Source organism: Ochotona curzoniae, unplaced genomic scaffold (assembly GCF_017591425.1).
Source record: "Ochotona curzoniae isolate NIBS_2020 unplaced genomic scaffold, NIBS_Ocur_1.0 contig_3819, whole genome shotgun sequence".
NCBI classification, from domain to species: Eukaryota; Metazoa; Chordata; class Mammalia; order Lagomorpha; family Ochotonidae; genus Ochotona; species Ochotona curzoniae.
Genome location: NW_024466004.1, coordinates 2,357,671 through 2,376,516, shown reverse-complemented (window position 1 = coordinate 2,376,516; position 18,846 = coordinate 2,357,671). Strand labels below are relative to the sequence as shown.

The 18,846-nt window shown below is 47.3% G+C and overlaps 1 protein-coding gene across 5 annotated transcripts in view; it reads right to left on the bottom strand.

The window, feature by feature from the left end:
• Positions 1 to 2,115: 2,115 nt before the first annotated feature.
• Positions 2,116 to 18,846, bottom strand: part of MAPK14 (mitogen-activated protein kinase 14) — a 75,732-nt gene continuing 59,001 nt past the window's right edge. For 2 of the 5 annotated variants that reach the window (XM_040983252.1, XM_040983251.1), the window contains 5 exons: positions 18,747 to 18,818; positions 9,149 to 9,228; positions 7,164 to 7,242; positions 5,393 to 5,566; positions 4,094 to 4,403 (listed from right to left, as the gene is read on the bottom strand). In XM_040983252.1, coding sequence (XP_040839186.1) covers positions 4,336 to 4,403; positions 5,393 to 5,566; positions 7,164 to 7,242; positions 9,149 to 9,228; positions 18,747 to 18,818 — 473 coding nt within the window. In that variant the 3' untranslated portion in view covers positions 4,094 to 4,335. Of the gene's footprint in view, positions 3,597 to 4,093; positions 4,404 to 5,392; positions 5,567 to 7,163; positions 7,243 to 9,148; positions 9,229 to 13,457; positions 13,538 to 18,746; positions 18,819 to 18,846 lie in introns of those variants that run through there. The other 3 variants (XM_040983249.1, XM_040983250.1, XM_040983253.1) reach the window with 3 other exon arrangements.

Genomic DNA, 18,846 nt, shown 5'->3' with positions numbered 1-18,846 from the left:
CCAGGATCCCCCGGTGAGTGCAGGGTCCCAAGGCCAGCCTCATCTGGTTTCCCAGGCCACAAGCAGGGAGCAGTCGGGACATGAACAAACATGGGATCCTGGCGTGTGCAAGGCGAGGACTTAGTCACTGAGCCATCACACCAGGCCCTTTTCATCTTTAAAATTATGTGGTAAAGTGTGCCTTTTTTTTTTTTAATTGCAGGAGCACCAAATATCCCATCCATCCTGTCTGCTCCGTCGCCCCCCCTTTTTTTTTTTTTAAAGAAATGAAAGTCTTTTTTTTTTTTTAAGATTTATTTATTTTTATTGAAAAGGCAGATATACAGAGAGGAAGATCTTCTGTCCAATGATTCACTCCCCAAGCAGCCGCAACGGCCAGTGCAACGACTGGAGCTGATTCCGAGCCAGGAGCCAGGAACTTTCTCCAGGTCTCCCATGTGGGTGCAGGGTCCCAAGGCATTCGACTGCTTTCCCAGGCCACAAAGCAGGGGGCTGGATGGAAAGTGGGGCTGCTGGGATTAAAACTGGCGCCCATGTGGGATGCTGGAGCATTCAAGGCAAGGGCTTTAGCCATTAGGCCACGGCGCCGGGCGCAAGAAATCAAAGTCTTAATTTAGTACTATCCATCCTTCTGAACAGCCGTGACTTAAATATTTATTTATTTGTTGTTTTTTAAGAGGCCATTCAGGTGAGGCATTTGACATAGATGCCCACATCTGGGCCTGGCCCTGTAGCCTGGTGGCCAGGATCTCATATGGACCTCATATGGATCTAAAAGCCTTGGGACCCTGTACCATGTGGGAAACCCAGAAGGCCCTGGTTCCTAGCTTTGGATCGGCTCAACTCTGGCCGTTGCGGCTACTGGGAAAGTGAGCCAGAGGATGGAAGATATTTCTTTTCTTCTCTCTGCAAATCTGATTTTCCAATTAAAAAATGATAATAAATAAAAGATGCCCACATCCTTGAGAGCAATGCTGGGGTTTTACTTCCTGCATGTGGCTCTGGATTCCAACTTCCTGCCAGCACGGACTCAGACAGCAGGCAACAGCTCAGTGTAGTCCCTCTAAGCCGTGTGGAACACCTGGACTGCGTTCGCTAGGACTCAGTGTTGGCTCAGCCCAACCATTGTGGATCTCTGGTGGGTGCAAATGGCATCTTTCTCTGCTTCTAAAACTAAAGGAACAAAACCAACTCAAATTCATGCCAGCTGAGCTGCTTCTGCTGTCAGCTCTCCTGGAGCTAAGCAGGCCCTTCTTTCTCAGGAGGCACAGCTGGTACCTGGCCTGTGAGGGGAGCATTTCCACCGCTGTCTGACCTCCAGGTGCTAACAGACCTCACATGACTATGCAGCTGCTCTCTCTCTGGCTCATCACTTTGAGAAGTCACTGGGACAGCAAAAGGAGTCTCTGCCTGGCTGACCCCCTACCGCAGCCATCACTCCCAGTAGCTAGCCTGGGACAAAGGTTGCCCACTAGGGATCGACCCTCCCCATTCATCCAGACACCTGTGGGCTCTCATACCCTGAGCTGTCATCAGCCGTGACCCCAGACCCCACAGGCCTCTAGCACTGGGAAGGGATTCAGTCATTTAAAGTCTTCCCAAGGACCATCCCAGGGGAAGACAAAAGTCATAAACTAATATGTCTTCAGTTGTGGTCACTGAGATTTGCACTGTACCTAACTGTTCACATGCCAAGAGGCTTTCTTTAGATCCTTTTCAACCATTCAAAAAACGCTAAAACTCTTCTTAGTGGACTACAGGAAAGTATGTGGTGGGTGGGCAGGTGATCATGGGTCCATCCGCCGGCCTGGTCAGTGCCTGGCCACTCTTATACCCAGACATAAACACCTCTGCTGTGTCACTTTTATCTGTTCTTTGCTTTTACCTGAGACCTAGAATCTCTTCACCCTGAAGTGTGTACAACCCAGGGGCCCTTTATAAATGGTTTTCTACTTTTAAGGAGTTCTATACTAAGAACTGCTAGCAACATGCGACAAGCCACAGTTGCAACAACACTGATGTGGCATTGCTACATTGCGTTGTAGTTAACAATGATCAAGAAAGAAAGAAAAAAATAAAATAAAAACACCACCATAATAAATTCAGGAAACTTGCTGAATTTGAAAAACAGGCTTTATTTGAACCAGTGGTGTTCTCTTAAATCCTACCTGACATCACTGCTCTCAGCCAGTTCATGAATACAAAGAGCCGTTGCCCTTGCTGTCCGCTTTCTGTTCTGAGAAATCGGGAGATGGGAGAACTATGCTTGAAGTGAGAGCTCTTCCACGGGCTCCAAGCTTCGAGTCTGGGCCAGGGAAGCATGTGGCCTCCTCCTAACACGGGTGTGGTCACGCAGGCACAAGACACTCAGGAAAAAATACTCAGAGCGATACTTCTGTAAGCAAATCACACTGTAACCGGCTACGGCCGACAGACGCAAGTCGTCGTGCTGTGGATGGTGAGGGTCGGAACTGCATGGAGAGGAGGTGAAGCCTTTCCGGTTACTTTGTCTTTTAGCAAGGGGGCTGGGGAGCGGGGTATAACAGCAGCCCGCCTCTTCCTGCCCGCTCCAGTCTGACCTGGGGGTATCCCTCTGTATTCACACAGAAATGCAGACTCCTTGACCCGAATCCAGGGATTTGTCAAACAGCCAACACTGGAAGGGGTGCTACACTTTTCTTGTTATACAAAAAGCTTAAACACATGAGCTCCTCACGGAGCAAAACAAAATAAAACAAAAAAAGGCCTGAAATTTGAGAAAATTATGAAAACAACTTTTCTTCCACCCCTGAGGATATGTCTTCTTTACAAAGTTGAAAATACAAGATTATCAAAATAATTTGCCCTTTCTCCCCATCAAAAGGAATCACATTCTCAAAAGGATTCCCACAATGTATAAAATTTCTGAAGACGGGTTTCTTCCCACCCCGATCCGAGAAGCCGATTGGATATCAAGCTGCCAAGGAAAGCCTTTGCTGCCCGGGCTTGGAAAGGTACCTCGCCAATACTTTTCTGAGAATCACATTGGAGAGACAGCAAAAGCAGTTGCTGGCTTTTATCTTTTTGATTTTCAGCATTTCCTAGAATTGATGATTGGAAGTGAAGACAATGACTGGCATTCCAGAGTTTGGGAACCTCCTGGGAAGAGCCCAGATCTCCTGTGTTGGCTCCCCCGTCCTTCAGAAACCATCTGCTGTAAATCAGATGGCAAAAATGAGACGGCTGCCCACCCAAAGGCTCCATTTTGTCATAGCTTCCCCACCAACAGCACCTGGAGCACAAGACAGCACTAGGGCCGCAGAGGAGGAGGCTGCCACCCGCCCATCATGTCGGCAGAGCGCCCCCAGAAGTCTCCACTGGTGACCTTGCCTGGCACGAAGGCCACTCGAGGACAGGACAGGTGGCTGCGCATGCTCAGCTAGCCAGACGTGCAGAACGCACTGTGCAAGGGACAAAGGGTGCTCCGGAAGCACGTGGAGAACGAGGAGATGCTTCTCCGCCTGGGTTGGCACTCAGGAGACTTCTGCACTGAGAGGAAGGGGTGGGCACAGGGACGGCCACACTGCCCGCTGGGCGTGGGGGGTGAGGTGGGGAGAGGATGTCCATGCAGGCAGATGCGCACACGGCCACCTGGGAAGGCCGCCGGCAGCCCCCCGCTGCCCTGCTTGGCTGGCTCAGAACCTCAGGAGCTGCTGCCTTGACTCCGTGTGATATTCCCACGGCTCTCCTTTTAAGGCATAGACATGTTCACAGTCTCCAAACGCATGAAGCAGGTCGATCCCAGCCTTGTGCTGACGCCGGCCTGGTGGGACTGAGGACACCTTCCAGGAATGGCTCCAGTCCAGAAGCAGCCACAAGGTATAAACCTTTCTCTCTGCGGCCCAGTCTGTCCACTGCGGTCAAGGTGGGGCCATAGGAGAGGCCAGAGTGACAGAAGCAATGACTGGGGCCGGGGGGCGTTTTCACGTTGTTCACCTTACGTTTGACTCATCCCTAACAGGAGGGCAGCCCTGGTCTGCCTGAGCTGATGCTCAAGAAGGACAGCAGGTGGAGGCTGCCGGGGCAGAGACAGCAACTTCCTCTGAAGGACAGCAACTGTGGTCGACTCGCCCTGGTGCTCTCATCTTATAGACACACACACAGACTAACACACACACACGTACACACACGTACACACCCCCACACACAGACTAACACGCACAAACACACACACACCCCTTCCACCACTGAGGAAATCTTTGCAACGAGAGGCACTTGAACAATATTTGGAGAGTTCCCATGAAAAGGCCTTTCCCTCACAGTGAAGTGGGGTCAACGAGAACAGAAACCAGGTGCTCAGGATTCCATCTCTTCTTGGTCAAGGGGCGGTGGCACAAAGCTGATGACTTCATTGTATGTCAGGCCTGGAATTGGGAAGGATAAAGTTGAGATGTGAGAATTCAGACTGTTCTTTCTCCTGGGCGGGTGCTCTGACTGCTTCACTTCAAATCCTCATTCCCACGCAGGCTGGGTTCGGTCCACTGCTTCTGATAACTGCCTTCCCGACTCCACGTGATATTCTCCCATGGGGCTGGCATGGTGGTGTTTCTGCCTGCAGTGCCAGCATCCCGTATGGGCACTTGTTAAAGTTGTGGCTCCTACACTTCTGATACAGCTCCTTGCTAATGTACCTGGGAAAGCAGTGGAGGTTGGCACAAGGTTTTGGGCCCCGCACCTCTGTAGGCAGACCTGGGAGGAGCTCCTGGCTCTTTGCTTTGCGTCAGTTCAGCTCTGGCCATTAGGACCATTTGGTGGATGAACCAGCAGATGGAAGATCTCCCTCTCTTTCTGTCTTTGTGTCTCTCTCTGTAACTCTGCCTTTCCAATAAAAATAAACCTTTAAAATATATTCTCCCCTTAAGCTTCTGACAGCACAGAACCTGCTGCCAAAGGCCTCATAGCCTGTTTCTTCCTCTTCAAAGCTCTCTGAGGGTTCTTGCAAGCAGCAGACCTGCCCTGGGCCCTGGAGACTCAGCCAGAGCTTGGAGCTCAAGCTCTAGGGTAAGCCCAGGAGCTTGGCTATGGGAGGCCTGGGCTCCATCCCTGGCTCTGTTCCTAACTAGACATAAGGCAAGAGCTCAAAAGCGCATTCCCTTTGCTGCAATTTTATCTGCTGCAAGATCATAAAACTCCCTTGACCCTACTCCTCTCGGAGAAGACGCTGTCCATGCGAAGGCTCCCAGCACCTCGAAGCCCTTGGCAGCCAGGAGAGGCTGAGGCCAAGACAGAAGCACCCCAGAGCGACTCTTGAGTGGTTGTAGTCACCCAGTTTTGCCTGGTCCACGGTTCACCCAGAAAAGGTTTCCAAACCCCTGCGTTTATGCTAGATGTAAATCTGGCCCTCAGGACTTACTTTTCCATTCATCGATGAGGAGGTCTCTGCTTTCAAAAGACTGATCATAAGGGTCGGCCACTGGTTCGTCGTCAGGATCGTGGTACTGAGCAAAGTAGTCATGAGCGAGGGCTTGGGCTGCAGTGATTCTCTTATCTGAGTCCAAAACCAGCATCTTCTCCAGCAGGTCAACGGCTACGGGAACGGCAGATTGGACGCGGGGAGGGCAAGGATTTTACACAAGAATTTAAACAAGAATTCCGAGTAGGATAATCTCTTCCCTCCTGTAAGAGTGTGTATGTGTGTGTGTGTTCTATTTTTAAGGGTACATAACTAAAAGAACATAAAAAAATGGGATTCTGTTTGAACAAGCTGTGTGGAATGCTGATGTTTACAAATCTGTCTGACTCAATAAACAGGGAACCAAGCAATGAGCACTGCCATGCCCAAACCCGAGGAGTGGTGAGACGGAAGAAAAATCAACAGAATGCCAGCCAAGGGAGTTACTGGCACACAACAGCCTGGCCCCACATCCAGGTGTACTCACAGCTCAAAGAGAGCGTCCCACAGATCCTTGTTTTAGATAAGACAGCTCAAAAGAAGCTCGCCAGAGCCGCGCAGGGATCTGCAAACTTAAACCAGTCCTAGGAAAATCCTGCGCATGCTTGATGAGTCTGTACATCCATACCTGCACCTGAGAGCGACCCCATCTCTGAGGTCAACGTGAATTCACCTGTCACTGCCCCACACTTGAAAGTGCATATGTGTACCATCCTAAGATCATCATGGCAACCCTGAAACTCATCATGGAGGAAGTACTTTAAAAAGGTAAAACTGCCTGCTTTTCACTGTTGTGGCTGTCACCAGCTTTCACAAGGACAAAGCCAGGCCCCAAGCCTGGCCCTCATGCGGAGGGATGATCCATGCAGACTTAACGAAAGGTAGTAAGACCTCAGAACTTGCCCCAGTCTCATATTCATGGAGGCGAGAAGGCTGCCTATTCAGGCCCTTATAGCATCACTCTGCTCCCTACCACAGGAAGGCACTGGTAGGCTCCTCCTGTCTTGGCTGCTAGGAGTTGCCCAGCACTAGGAATTAAGGGGTGAGGGCTTCAGAAGAGGCCACACTCTGGAGCCACCAGGAGTGGTATGTCAGCCCCTTCCTACAACCTTGCCTCTAAGACACAAAAGAACTGCTTTAACCACTTAGGTCTCAGCAGCCCACCGATTCCCCTTTGCTGAGGCACCTAGGGCTGACAGGGGTGGGGAATGGGAAGCGATGTGGAGCCCTTCCCCTAGACTCGAGGTAACTAATAATTAAGAGGAGAGGAAACCAGGGAGTGCGGAGCATGGCTGGGCCTGCAGCCCAGCTGGCTGCCAGCAGAGCAGAGCATGCTGCGGGGAGCTCCGGGGAGTGTCCCCTGAGCACCACCCCTCTGTGCCTCCACCGTTTCTACCTTCAGCTTGGGACTCGGTCACCCGTCGGTGGTGTGGGCATGTCACGGCTTTCTTCTCTTTCTCTTTCCTCCTTTTCTCCCAACATCCCTATCTCTCCTTTCCTCATTGTATCACCCATTTCCCACACCAAATCCCGCAATAGAGCAGGTCATGTACTTCTTAAGAAATCTGATGATACAAACAACACATAATAAGTGCCATGTGAGTAGTTATCACCTCCCCCAGTTTTAATTAATAGTATGCTGTTCAATCAAAAAGAAAAAACTCTTCCTCAAGTCCCTAATTTTATACTCTAGTTCATTCAGTATTCAACAAGCGAGGATCTGGTCACTTACCCAGGGGATTGGCACCAAGAAATACGTTTGCAAAGTTCATCTTTGGCATCTGGTTCAAAGACTGAATGTAGTTTCTTGCCTGTAAAAATTGAGAGTGACTAGTTTTGTTGAGCAGTAAGTTACGCTGACAGCATACTCACTCCAAGGTCGGGGACCATTTCAGACACTTGCTGGAGATGTCCCTTGCACTGCCATCCTAGCTTCCCTTCTCGTGAGCACCACCTTTGCTTAGTCCTGCTCTCTCCCAGCTAATACTTCAAGCGAATGAGAATACTAACGAGCCAATTAAGTTCTCTTTCATTAGCTTTCTGGTCATAGGATCCCATGTTCAAAAACTGAGGTCAAGAATTGGCCCTTTGTGAAAGGGCCTTTCTTGGCAGCTAAGGTGGACAGAGCGGTTGGTATCCCTGGACTCAGTCTATGACAGTCTTCAGATGGTGCTGACCTTGGATGCTATGCCCGGGACATCAAAAGTGTCCTTGGTGACACAAGTGAACATAAGCTTAGCACGTTCTATTTAGAGGCTCAAACACATTTTCAAATGATCAAAGACAATCTATCAAGGATAATAAGCAATTATGAAATTTCAGTCACATGGCCTATGCCTTTCCTTCTCTGCCACATCCAAGTTACAACTACCTGTTAGGCAACTCTCAACTGGTGTATCTCACCTGCGAAATACCAGCATTAGCGCTGAATGTTACCATCTGGATGGTCTACAGCATATCATGGCTGTGCTAACACTTGTGAAAACACCTGAAAATGAAACTCCACCTCCCGTGGCATGTTGGCTACCGGGACAGCTGTTACACATTTGAATTCTTTGGTGCGACGGGCTAGAGCATAAATATGGAGTTTAGCACTCAGGCCAAGTTCATCTCTTTTAAAAGCTTGGGTTCCTCATTTGTAAAATGGGTTTAACAGCAGGGCTGACCTCACAGGATTGAAGAGTCAGCAAGAGGCAAGCACTTTCTTGGCTTAGTACTTGGTGTCGAGCAGGGGCTCAAGAAACACTGCCTGCTACCACTGTCACTTTCAGACAGACACTGCTCTCTTTTCCTCCTGCAGCTTCCTGCTCAGCTACAGCTCAATACTAAAGACCCGGGAGTACACTATGCACAGAAGGTTATGAAAAGTTCTGGTTGCTGGGGTAACTTTACCTTGTTAGTCATTGTATGGGGAGTGAATAGACCAGGTCTACTTTGAAGAGCAGCTGACAATCTTTCCGATCTGGAAAGAAAAGTTCCTGGGATGGAATACACATGTGGCTGCAATCCCCTTCCACTTGGGCATGCAGATAAAAGGAAGGAGGGAACACGAAGGCAAGAGACCTGCCTCTTCCAGACAGAGCAGCCATTCCTCTGTTAAACTGAGAATGACAAGGCTGGGGCTGCAGGGACATGACGGCTACAAGTGGTTTGGTGCCACTGACCTGACTCCTGGAAGTACTCAAGGTCCCTCTGAAAGTGGGGCCCCCATCACTGGCCACTGGTGCAACCAGACTTCAAAAAACAAGAAACCAGGCACTGAACCCTACTTCAGTGTTCATAGTTACTCTATCCTTGCATATCCATTGGCTTGTAAATTCAGTACCAGTTAGTGTTGCAAATTTTAGTTTTAAGAACAGGAGAGCATGCTAATGAACTTGAAGGTCATTAGGAAGCAGTATTCCTTTCTTATAAAGGCCTGAGATCCAGGAAGAAACACAGGCCTCTTGAAATATTAAATATGCTAAACACAATGTAAAAGTAGCACTGTTCTCCATGTCCAAGCCTGTAAGCTCCATTCTCAACCTCTTGGGTTTGGATGACATTTTATTCCAAATGGCCACATCTTGCAATAGTAAACATAGGCACTGTCCTAGCGGTCCTTCAAGATACATGCAAGCATACTGCGGCATTAGGAACGTTGGTTACACAGTGCCAGCCAACACGAGGATGTGGCCTCTGAACTCCACCATGCCTCTACAGGCTGTGTGCTCTCACCTCGTGGCTTGGCATCCTGTTAATGAGATAAGCAGGGGGTGTCCCAGTCAGACGCATAATCTGCTGAAGCTGGTTAATATCTTAGATGCCTGGTCAAGGGCATTGTTAAACATACAATGCAGAAAAAAAGAACTTTCAACTCAGGTGCTCAAAAAAAGAAAAAAAGGTTAAAAAAAATCATTCCAAAACAAAACAAAATTAAACAAACCACCCCACTCCCCACGTTACTTCCCCACCCACTCTAGGCCACAGGCCAAGGGTGCAGGTTAAAGCATGCTGATGCACAGACTGGTCATGCAGACAAGAAAAATGTTTCTTTGGTGTCAGCATTATCTTTAATTTTAAATCTTTCTGGTTTCCTGGAAACAGACTGCTCCTTGATGCAGGAAGCCAGCCAGAGAATAATTTTCCTGTTCTGATGATTAAAACCTGTCTGCCTGTGGGTAAACACAAACAATTCAGAAAACTTTGGACCAAATGGAGTAACTGACACATCCTCTCATAGAGGAGACTAAATTGCTGATAAACATTGCAGAATTTCAAAGACATTAGTGGCGGTATTTTTAAAATACATGTCACAAACACAATGGTGAAGTGAAAAAAGGGAAGATGGAGTTGGGGGGTAAGCTAGAGGCTAATGCCAATGACAAAGTAGAAGTCACAGGCTGCCGATGGTATTATGGCATGCCACAGTGGTTTCTTCTGCAAGTGGCTAGAGTAATTTTTTTTTTTTTTTTAGCAAACAGCTGGGAGGAAGTGGAAAAAACAGCAATTCTCTGGCAATGGCCAAAACTGTGAGGTTTTCCATATTCACAAGCACACGTTAAGTTGCACAGCAAATTCTCCCCTTGAACTGTGCTAATAAGCTAAACAATTCCCATCGCCCCAAAGTGGTAAGGAGAACTGTTGGTTTGTCATGCAGTCCTACCAAAGGCACAAGTGATGGGATTTCTAAAATCCTCACCATAATTCACTACAATCCCTTGTATGGTCCCTTTCTCATTAACTACGAATTCCCTCCTTTGGCTCAAGTGTCATTTTCCACCACCACAGCCGAGGGGTCACACTCCTCTGCAGCTTCCCCGAATCATTTTCCACTTGAGTTCATCCCCTGAACACAACTCCTGAGTGGTCAGATTCCTGTGAATGCAGGCTTATGGCCAGCCGTGGGGATAGAGGCAAGATGTGCTCTTGCCTTGCAAGCTCTCCAAGCCCAAAGGCAGAAGCCAGCAAATCCAACAGATGGAAGTGCTTTTAACACGGTCACAACAAACAGTAGTCTGCATGCACGGCACAAGATATTACAAAGGGGTTACAAAGCAATACCAGTGGGATTTTTTTTTTTGATTGTTTGCTTTTTAAGACTTGTTTAAAAGACAATTCTCTGGCAAAGGCCAAAACTGTGAGGTTTTCCATATTCACAAGCACATGTTAAGTTGCACAGCAAATTCTCCCCTTGAACTGTGCTAATAAGCTAAACAATTCCCATCGCCCCAAAGTGGTAACGAAAACTGTTGGTTTGTCATGCAGTGTCAGGGAGGGAGAATTTTCCATCCTTTTGTTCACTCCCCTAATGCCTACAACAGCCAAAACTGGGTCAGGCTGGAGCAGAGAGCCTAGAACTCCATCTAGGTCTCCAACATGGGTGGCAGGGGCCCAAGTCTTTGGGCCAACTTCTACTTTCTTCCCAGGCACATTAGTTTGGAACTGGATCAAACTGGAACAGCCTAGACTGAAAATGGTGCTCATATGGGATGTCAGCCTTACAGGCAGTGGTTTAACGGCTATATCTCAGTGCCAGCCCCACCAGTTGGGTTTCAAACTATTAAAATCCTGTCATGTCTCTTTTCCTTTCTATGAACAAAACTGGGACTGCATCTATGTTCTGTCTGTCTTCTTTACAGAGATGGGTTATCACATCTCTATCCCATTAGGAGGTTAGGAAGATCATATTTCTAGCGAAAAATGTGAACCAAGTTCTTGCTTTAATATGGTTACAACAGGTACCGGGGAAACCAAATAAATAAACTCTATCCTTTAGTCTCCACCATGACTATGCATCCTCATTCCCACAGCATACCCTGATGCATTCCATACAGAACATCCTTTTAAATTAATTAATTGGACTTCTTCATAAATGCTGGTATCACTTCTCTACCCTTTAGCATTGAACAAAAAAAGTGTTGGCTCTCCTTTTTCTGCATCTTTACTGATGTGTTTCTTTCTCAAATCTTCAGCAAATGTACTTATCTTTCTGTTATTTTCCCATTCTGTCCTCTGTAGTCATGCAGTGTCATGATACACAGGTAGTAGGTCAGTGTTGCTAACATCAAATTAAGCTTGTCTATCCTTTGAAGATTTATACTACATTTATTCACTTGTCAGAATTAAACAGCGTAAGTGGAACAGAATCTTATTTGAATAAGCTCTGTGCTCTGATTCTGTTCAGTTATACCTGACGCTATACCTAGAGCTGTTGAAATTTTGATGTGTTTTATTTTGCACAGTGAAACTAAATCCTATTATTAGGCCACTATGCCATACGGTTAGGTTAGTGTTTCCTTCTCAAAAATAAATGATGGGGGAGAGGCGGGCTGTCAGAACAGTTAAGATGCTACTTGTAGCACTTGTATCCTGCTCAAGTCCTGGCTCCTGTTTCTAGTCCAGCTTCCTGAAAACGTGTACGCTAGGAGGCAGCAGATGGGTGAACGTGTTTGGGTTCCTGCCACCACATGGGAAACCCGGACTGAGTTCCTGCTCCTGGACTGGGCCTGACCCAGGTCTGGCTTTTGTGGGCACTAGAGAAGTGACCCAGCAGACAGATCTCTCTTGCTCCATTTCTGTCTTAAAGATAAGATGGATCACTATTAGGCAAATGCTACTGTTCCCATACTTTGTCCTCTGGTCCTGACTAGCCAATCTTTCTAAGCATGTGCAACCGTTTTTTTTTTTTTTTTTTAAGCAATGTTCTTCCTAAGAATCATCTCCTATCTTTTTTGATGTGCTCTATCTAACCCAGCTTGTGCATTTCCTAAAGCAACAAACCAATAAAACAAAACAACTCCTCTTCAGGTGGACAGTGTCATCAAGAACTCTGACACAGACTTTACAGTCATGTGCAACTGCAGGAGATTCTGGTTTAGACCGTGTTATCGGAACATCTGGAATCCCTACATGGCTCTGCCAAATGACTCAGTGCAACTCGGTCAGGCACAGCCTTTCTGGGCTTGTGCTCCCTTATCTCGAATGACTAACTGAAACATGATAAAATAGGGCCAGCATACGCGTCCACATCTCTGAATGGAAACTGAGAAGTGCACTGGGCTTCACGGTTGTTTTAAGAAATGCATCCGATACCCACAGACAGGGCACTCTTGGCAGTCACATGGCCAACAGCTGAAACTCACCTGCGCAGGCCTGCCTCACGCTGGGCAAAGAGCCCCTCAGGGAGAAGCAGTGGGAGGAGAGAAAGCCACAGCTGGGGTTTGGGTCTACAATTCCCCTCCCTTCTGTCTAAGGAGGCAGATGGAAATGGAAATGGAGAAAGGCTGGGCTTTCAGAGACTTTCTCATGTTTCTGGCCCAGGAAAGTGGCCAACAGCAGAAAATCACATCCCAAACGCGCAGTCTCATCCTCTCGGCTTTTGTCTAAGTCCCTGCTTACAGGCTGGGAAGCACCAGCTCCAAAGCCCTTTCTCAGGCTCTCCAGCTTGGGATCAAAAGGCAGGCTGTGGGGAGGAAAGATTTCCAACCCTCCTGGGGATGGGGGCTACAGGAACAGAGGTGCTTCCTCGATGTAATCTGCAGATGGGGAAGAGATGTGGGCACCCTACGTGGGATGTGTGACTCGTCTACTGCAAAATGATGAAGAGGGTGGAGCCTGGGCAACACTGGCGAACGATGCCCATTTCATTCTCGGTCACGAAGTTGGACTAACATGTCCCAGTGCTCGTGCCCTAAGAACAAGCACAGTCCAGAAATAAGGAGAGCTGTTGCATGGACATAAAATTTCTGACGAAGACAAAGTCAGGGCTTGAGAACGGACTGAAGAAATTTCCCCTTCGTTTCTCAGTAAGAATGAAAGTCTTGGATCTCATTGTTCTACTGGAATGCTATCGCCCAGCTGAGGCTCTCAGGAATAAGAGAGAACAGAACACGTTCATGCATGCAAGCAGGAACGTGCGTGCACACACACACACACACCTCGCCTCTGAGGACACACGTGCTTACAAACACACCCAAGGTCAAGGTTCAGAGTGATGGGGAGCAAGAAGGCAGGGCAGAGGATTACAAACAAAGCATCAACTCACAGACTCTGAGGAGATTTTCTTCAAAACCTCTGCCCCTGGGGTTCCAACGAGTCTTAAAATGAGCTTCAACTGATCAATATCTAATGGTGGACTATAAAGGAAAATGTTGGGACAAAATAAAAATGGAAAGCAAACAGTAACACACAGAAACAAACAGAATACCCCGGAGAACAAAAAATTGTAACAATAATAATAATAAATAAAATAAAACCCGAAACCAAGGCAACATGGTGAATTCACTTAGGTCAGGGCTTCCACACAGCTGCCACATCAAGATTCACGATGCCACCAGACACCTGGACACGCACACACACGCATACGCACACTGAGCATCTGTCAACGTCCCACATCAGAAAAGAGAAGCGATGTTACCTGGGCTCTTAGCTACCAAAGACAGCAGGTGAAAACACAAAAGGCTTCCCTGAATGCATACGCTCAAGTCCACACCTAGCTTCTCACCTTCCCACAAAGCAACAGAAGCCAGCTGAACACAGCACTGGTAAGCAGAGGCCGACAGGTAAGAGAACGACAGCAGGGCACAAAAAGCAAGGGTGGGCATTCCTCTAAGCTTGACCTGACCATCTCCCTCTGTGGCAGGAGGAGGCTTGCTCTGACTTGCTTGCTCTAGAAACTTCTCCCTTCCCCAGTCTGTGACAGCCAGCAGAGGGCACTCTCCCACCACACACCCACTTCAGAGAATTCTAAGAAGGCTGAAGAGGCTTCATCCTTGTTAAAATGCAAAATACAGGACACAGAAAACCAGCCATGAACTCCACACGTCCAGGACTCTACCTACTAGGTCAGAAATGTTGAACCCTCTATTCCAGTAGTGTCCTGAGGGACACTCAACGTGTGTACACCCCAGAACCAGGACCCAAAGCCTGTTCATGCGCTTTTTCACTGCTTCTGGTCTGACCTAGGCAGATAGTTTCAAATGATGTGGGGTAAGGTGGAAAGGAAACTTGCAGAACAGCTTTTGGTATTTTCTATGAAATGTGAATATTTCACCCATGCCATGGATGGGGAGGGAGGCTGGGAGGATACCGTCATGTGCTCACACCATTACAGCCTCCTCAGCGGATTCTCCCAGCATCATGTCACATGAGTCACAAACTGAAGGACATCCTGACGATTACGATGATCCAGATGACCTGGTTTGCCTGTTGTCTTATCAGCTCGGTTGGCACTACCACTTGGCGAAGGTGGGGACCCACCTTTCCTGCAGTACTCAGCCTCATATCTTTCCATGACAGGCACTCAACATTTCTGAGGAGAGGGTAGGGCAGGATTCAAGAAGAGATTTTGGTGTCTGATTGCAAAGGTGATGGTGGCTTCAACAAGCCACAGCTGCCTACGTCACAGGGATGACTTATGCAACAGAATGACTGGCAGCTTGTCTCTTCCCCTCTGGTCTACTACAAAGTGGACTAAAACGGGAGAAAATTCTAGACAGAAGTCCACAAGCCCCAGCCCACTAAATAAAATTTGTTTTTTGTTCTAAGATGTGTTTATTTCATTTGAAAGTTAGAGCTGCAGAGAGAGGGAGAGACAGAGAGCAAAATCTTCTATCCACTGGCTCACTTGCTCAAATGGTTGCAAAGACCAGAACTGGGCTGGTGTGAATCTGGAAGCCAGAAATACTTCCAGGTCTCCAACATGGGTGCAGGGGTCCAAGGACTTGGGACATCCTTCACTGCTCTCCAGACCGTTAGCAGGGAGCTGGATCACAAGTGGAGCAGCTAGGACACAAACTAGCATCCACGTGGGATGCTGGTACAACATTAGCCTGTAATGCTAACAAGCTGGTTGGTCCCAAGAAATAAAGTTTTTTTTGGAACACAGGTGTATTCATTTATTTACACTCTCCCGATGGCTGCTTTCACAGGACAATGAGCAGAATTAAAACAAAAAATAATGGTTCCTAAAGTCTACAGTATTGACAGTGTGCTTTACAAGAGAATGTGTACAATTCTCCATCACACCCCTACATAAGTCTGTTCACGTAAACTATTTCTAAATTAAGAAAATTAGAGAACTCTGTCATCTTTAAATGACAAAAGGTAGTATGTTCCCAAGGTTAAAATGTTAATACTGGTTTATCAGTACTTGATAAAAACAAAAAATGTAAAGTCCACATTTAAGGACATACAGCAGGAATAGGGGCAGGACAGAGCCTGTATTGCATCATTATAATCGGACTTCTCACACTGGAACAGAAATTAGGGGCTGCTGTTGGGGATGGCATGTTAAGCTGCCACCAGTGACACTGGCATCCCGTGTGAGTGCTGGTCTGAGACCTAGCTGTCCAAATCTGATTCACATCCCTGCTAATGCACCTGGGAAAGCGGTGTTGTTGATGTTATGTTGTGGATTTTAATTGATCGGGATGATACTCTGCCAGCTCTGCCTTCAGACCAGAGATGGTCTCCCCAAAAAACCATTAAATTTAGCTGGACAATAAGATGCTGGACTCTATGCTTGCAATGAAAGAATCTTGACTGAATTTGAACTGTGATACTGCACCAAGGTGGAGCAATCTACCATGGGGGGAGGGTATGGGGGAACCCCAGAGCCTATGAAACAGTATCACATAATGCAATGTAATCAATTTTTAAAAAATTGAAAAAAAAAAAAAAGAATCAACAGGGGCCTGGTGTGGCAGCCTAGTAGCTAAATCCTCACCTTGCAATTACTGGGATCCCATATGGATGCTAGTTCATGCCCTGGTTGTTACACTTCCCATCCAGCTCCCTGCTTGTGGCCTAGAAAAGCAGTAGAGAATGGCCCAAAGCCTTGGGACCCTGCACCCGTGTGGGAGACTCAGAGGAAGCTCCTGGCTTCAGACTGGCTCAGCTCTGGCCATTGTGACTACTTGGGGACTGAACCAATGCAAGGAAGATCTTTTTCTCTGTCTCTCCTCTCTATAAATCTGCCTTTCAAATAAAAAAAAAAAAATCATCCTTTAAAAAATTTAAAAAGAATCTACAACCACCACTTTTAGGGCAGCGTCTGACTAAGATGCTGGTTGGGATGCGTGGGTTCAGGCCCAGTGTGGTCAGTACCAGCGTGCACACCAGTGTCACCTGGAGGCCGAGTGCATGCGCAGACCCGAGAGTCAGTGCCGTCACCATCCAGAACGGAGGCTTCTGGCAACACGTCCAGGCTTCTAGAGCTTTAAAAACTTCTCCCCGAGGATTAACAACCACTGTGCTGGAACATCACCCCAGGCAAGGAAAAAATAATGGGAAACAATTCCCTCTCCCCTCTTGTCAAGTTACCAAAGCTGTATCTATACAGATGGCAGCTTACAGGAAGACTGAATACATACAAACACAAACCCTTCAAGTTTGATTTCTATAATCCAGGAGAACATCTGTCCAAAAAAAAGAAGAAGAAGAAAGAAAAAAAGTCAAATAAAAACAGTGAATCACAAAAATGAGAATTCTGAAGTGAAATCTCATGTGTTAAGAAAGTAAGAATGCCATATTAAAATGTTTAAATGCTATGACGTTAATCTACAGCTCAAAAAAGGTTTTCCTAGAGGGATGGTTTATGGGTTGGTAGCATTCTAAAAGGGTCATGCTGTACAGGGAACTAGCCAGCTGTCTATGAACGGGACCATAAGGGCACAAGAACCATAGTGCTTTGCATACTTTCTTCCAATATCCTGCTAAGGAGATCCACCCTTTGCTATCTGCCACAGAATGAATGATTCTTTAAAAACGTAACCATTAATGATTCACAGGTAGGCAATAAAGCTGGTGGTGGAGAGGAAACTGTTCTGTGAAGGTTGCTGACTCGGGCATTCCCTGCCGGGCTCTGGGCCGAGGACTCAGCAGCCACTATCTTGCTGACTTCTCACCACTCCTGGGTGGGACACATCCTGGGATTCTCATTGTACAAGCTGAGAGGTTAGAAGACTTGCGCCCAAAGTCACACAGCTGTGAGGAAAAGAGCAAGGATTTAAACCCAAGCGTCTGGTTCCAGAGCATGGGCTACCTTGAGTGTGTGTCTCTCTCTGCTGCTTTGTGTGTGCAGGCATGCCTGCATTGTGGAGGGAGATGCAGGTACCAAGAAAGGCTGGGGCAGGGTGCCAGAGGGACGGAGGGCATCAGGACAGGGCCCTGTTCCGGAGGACAAGCTGAATTCTCCTGACTTGGCCAGAAGTATGTATTTCAAATTTCTGAGACAGAGGGCGTTATGACACAAAGACGACAGATAAGGCACAAAGCTAACTGGAAATTCAGAGGTACCCAGCAAGCCAGGGATGGGGAAACTGGACTCTGTGTCCTTGCAGGGCTGTTCATGGAGAAGCAAACAACAAAAGACAGAATACAGGGAGAGGCAGCATGAAAACTAGTCCCCGCAGTAGTATATCCTAAGGTGCAAGCAAGTAAACCGATAGTCTGGTTTATAAACTCAATGAGACTGTTTCAGCAAGTGGCTAAGACAGCTTCTCCACCTCTAAGCAAGACAGGGCAAGCACAACATAACTAAGAGCCCAGCCCAAACCATTTAAAGAACAGTCAATTACATCTTACGGAAGTCCCATTAGATCAATGCTAGACATATTTTAACATTCCCTCCATCACCTAAACACCTTCCCCAAGTGGAACGTATGGAAGCTACAATATATCACAGGTTGAGGACATTATTACTAAGATGTGAAACAAACACACCGTAGATAGGAAAGGGACTAAACTAATGGGGTTGTGATAAACTATAAGCGTAACACAAGTCTAGAAGCCATCTGAGGTCTGGCTGCAATATGGGACACAGTTGTGCTGGAAAAAGCAAATGTGAATAGATGGCCTTACAGCTTCTTGCTATTACTGTTTGTTGCTAAAGGACAAGCATAGCGAGAGTCTGCAGGTGCATCATTGCAAAGCGTTACACACATAGCGTGTTCACACACAGCCCAAACATGACCGCCAGACACCCTGGATTGAGAAATGTGTGTCTTGTGCTCATTCAGGATTTGTGTAAGTAGACCACCTGTCACTGGGATCCTGAGCTCATCAGTGGGGTCTGCTCTCAGAACTGCTTTGTGATGTTAACCATCAGACACCAAGGAATCTGCTGCAAAAAAGATGGCAGATGAGAGGTTCCCAGTGTTTCCTGGCTGATGGGGACTCTTCGTGGCTCAGAAACGTGACCAGAGGGCGCATCTGGGTTGTAAACGTGAGTAACTAACAGCCTTCCGGGCAGAGGGGTAAAGGTAGGACACATCCACGGACACTGGAAAACAAGATGGAACAAACCCAGAGTCCACAGCTGTTCAAAGGATACGGTCTGTTCCTGGAAACAATGTTCTTCCCGTCAGCAGCTCAGCCATGATGCATCCGACCGACCAAATGTCAACTGGCAAAATGAAAGAGAAACGGCAGTA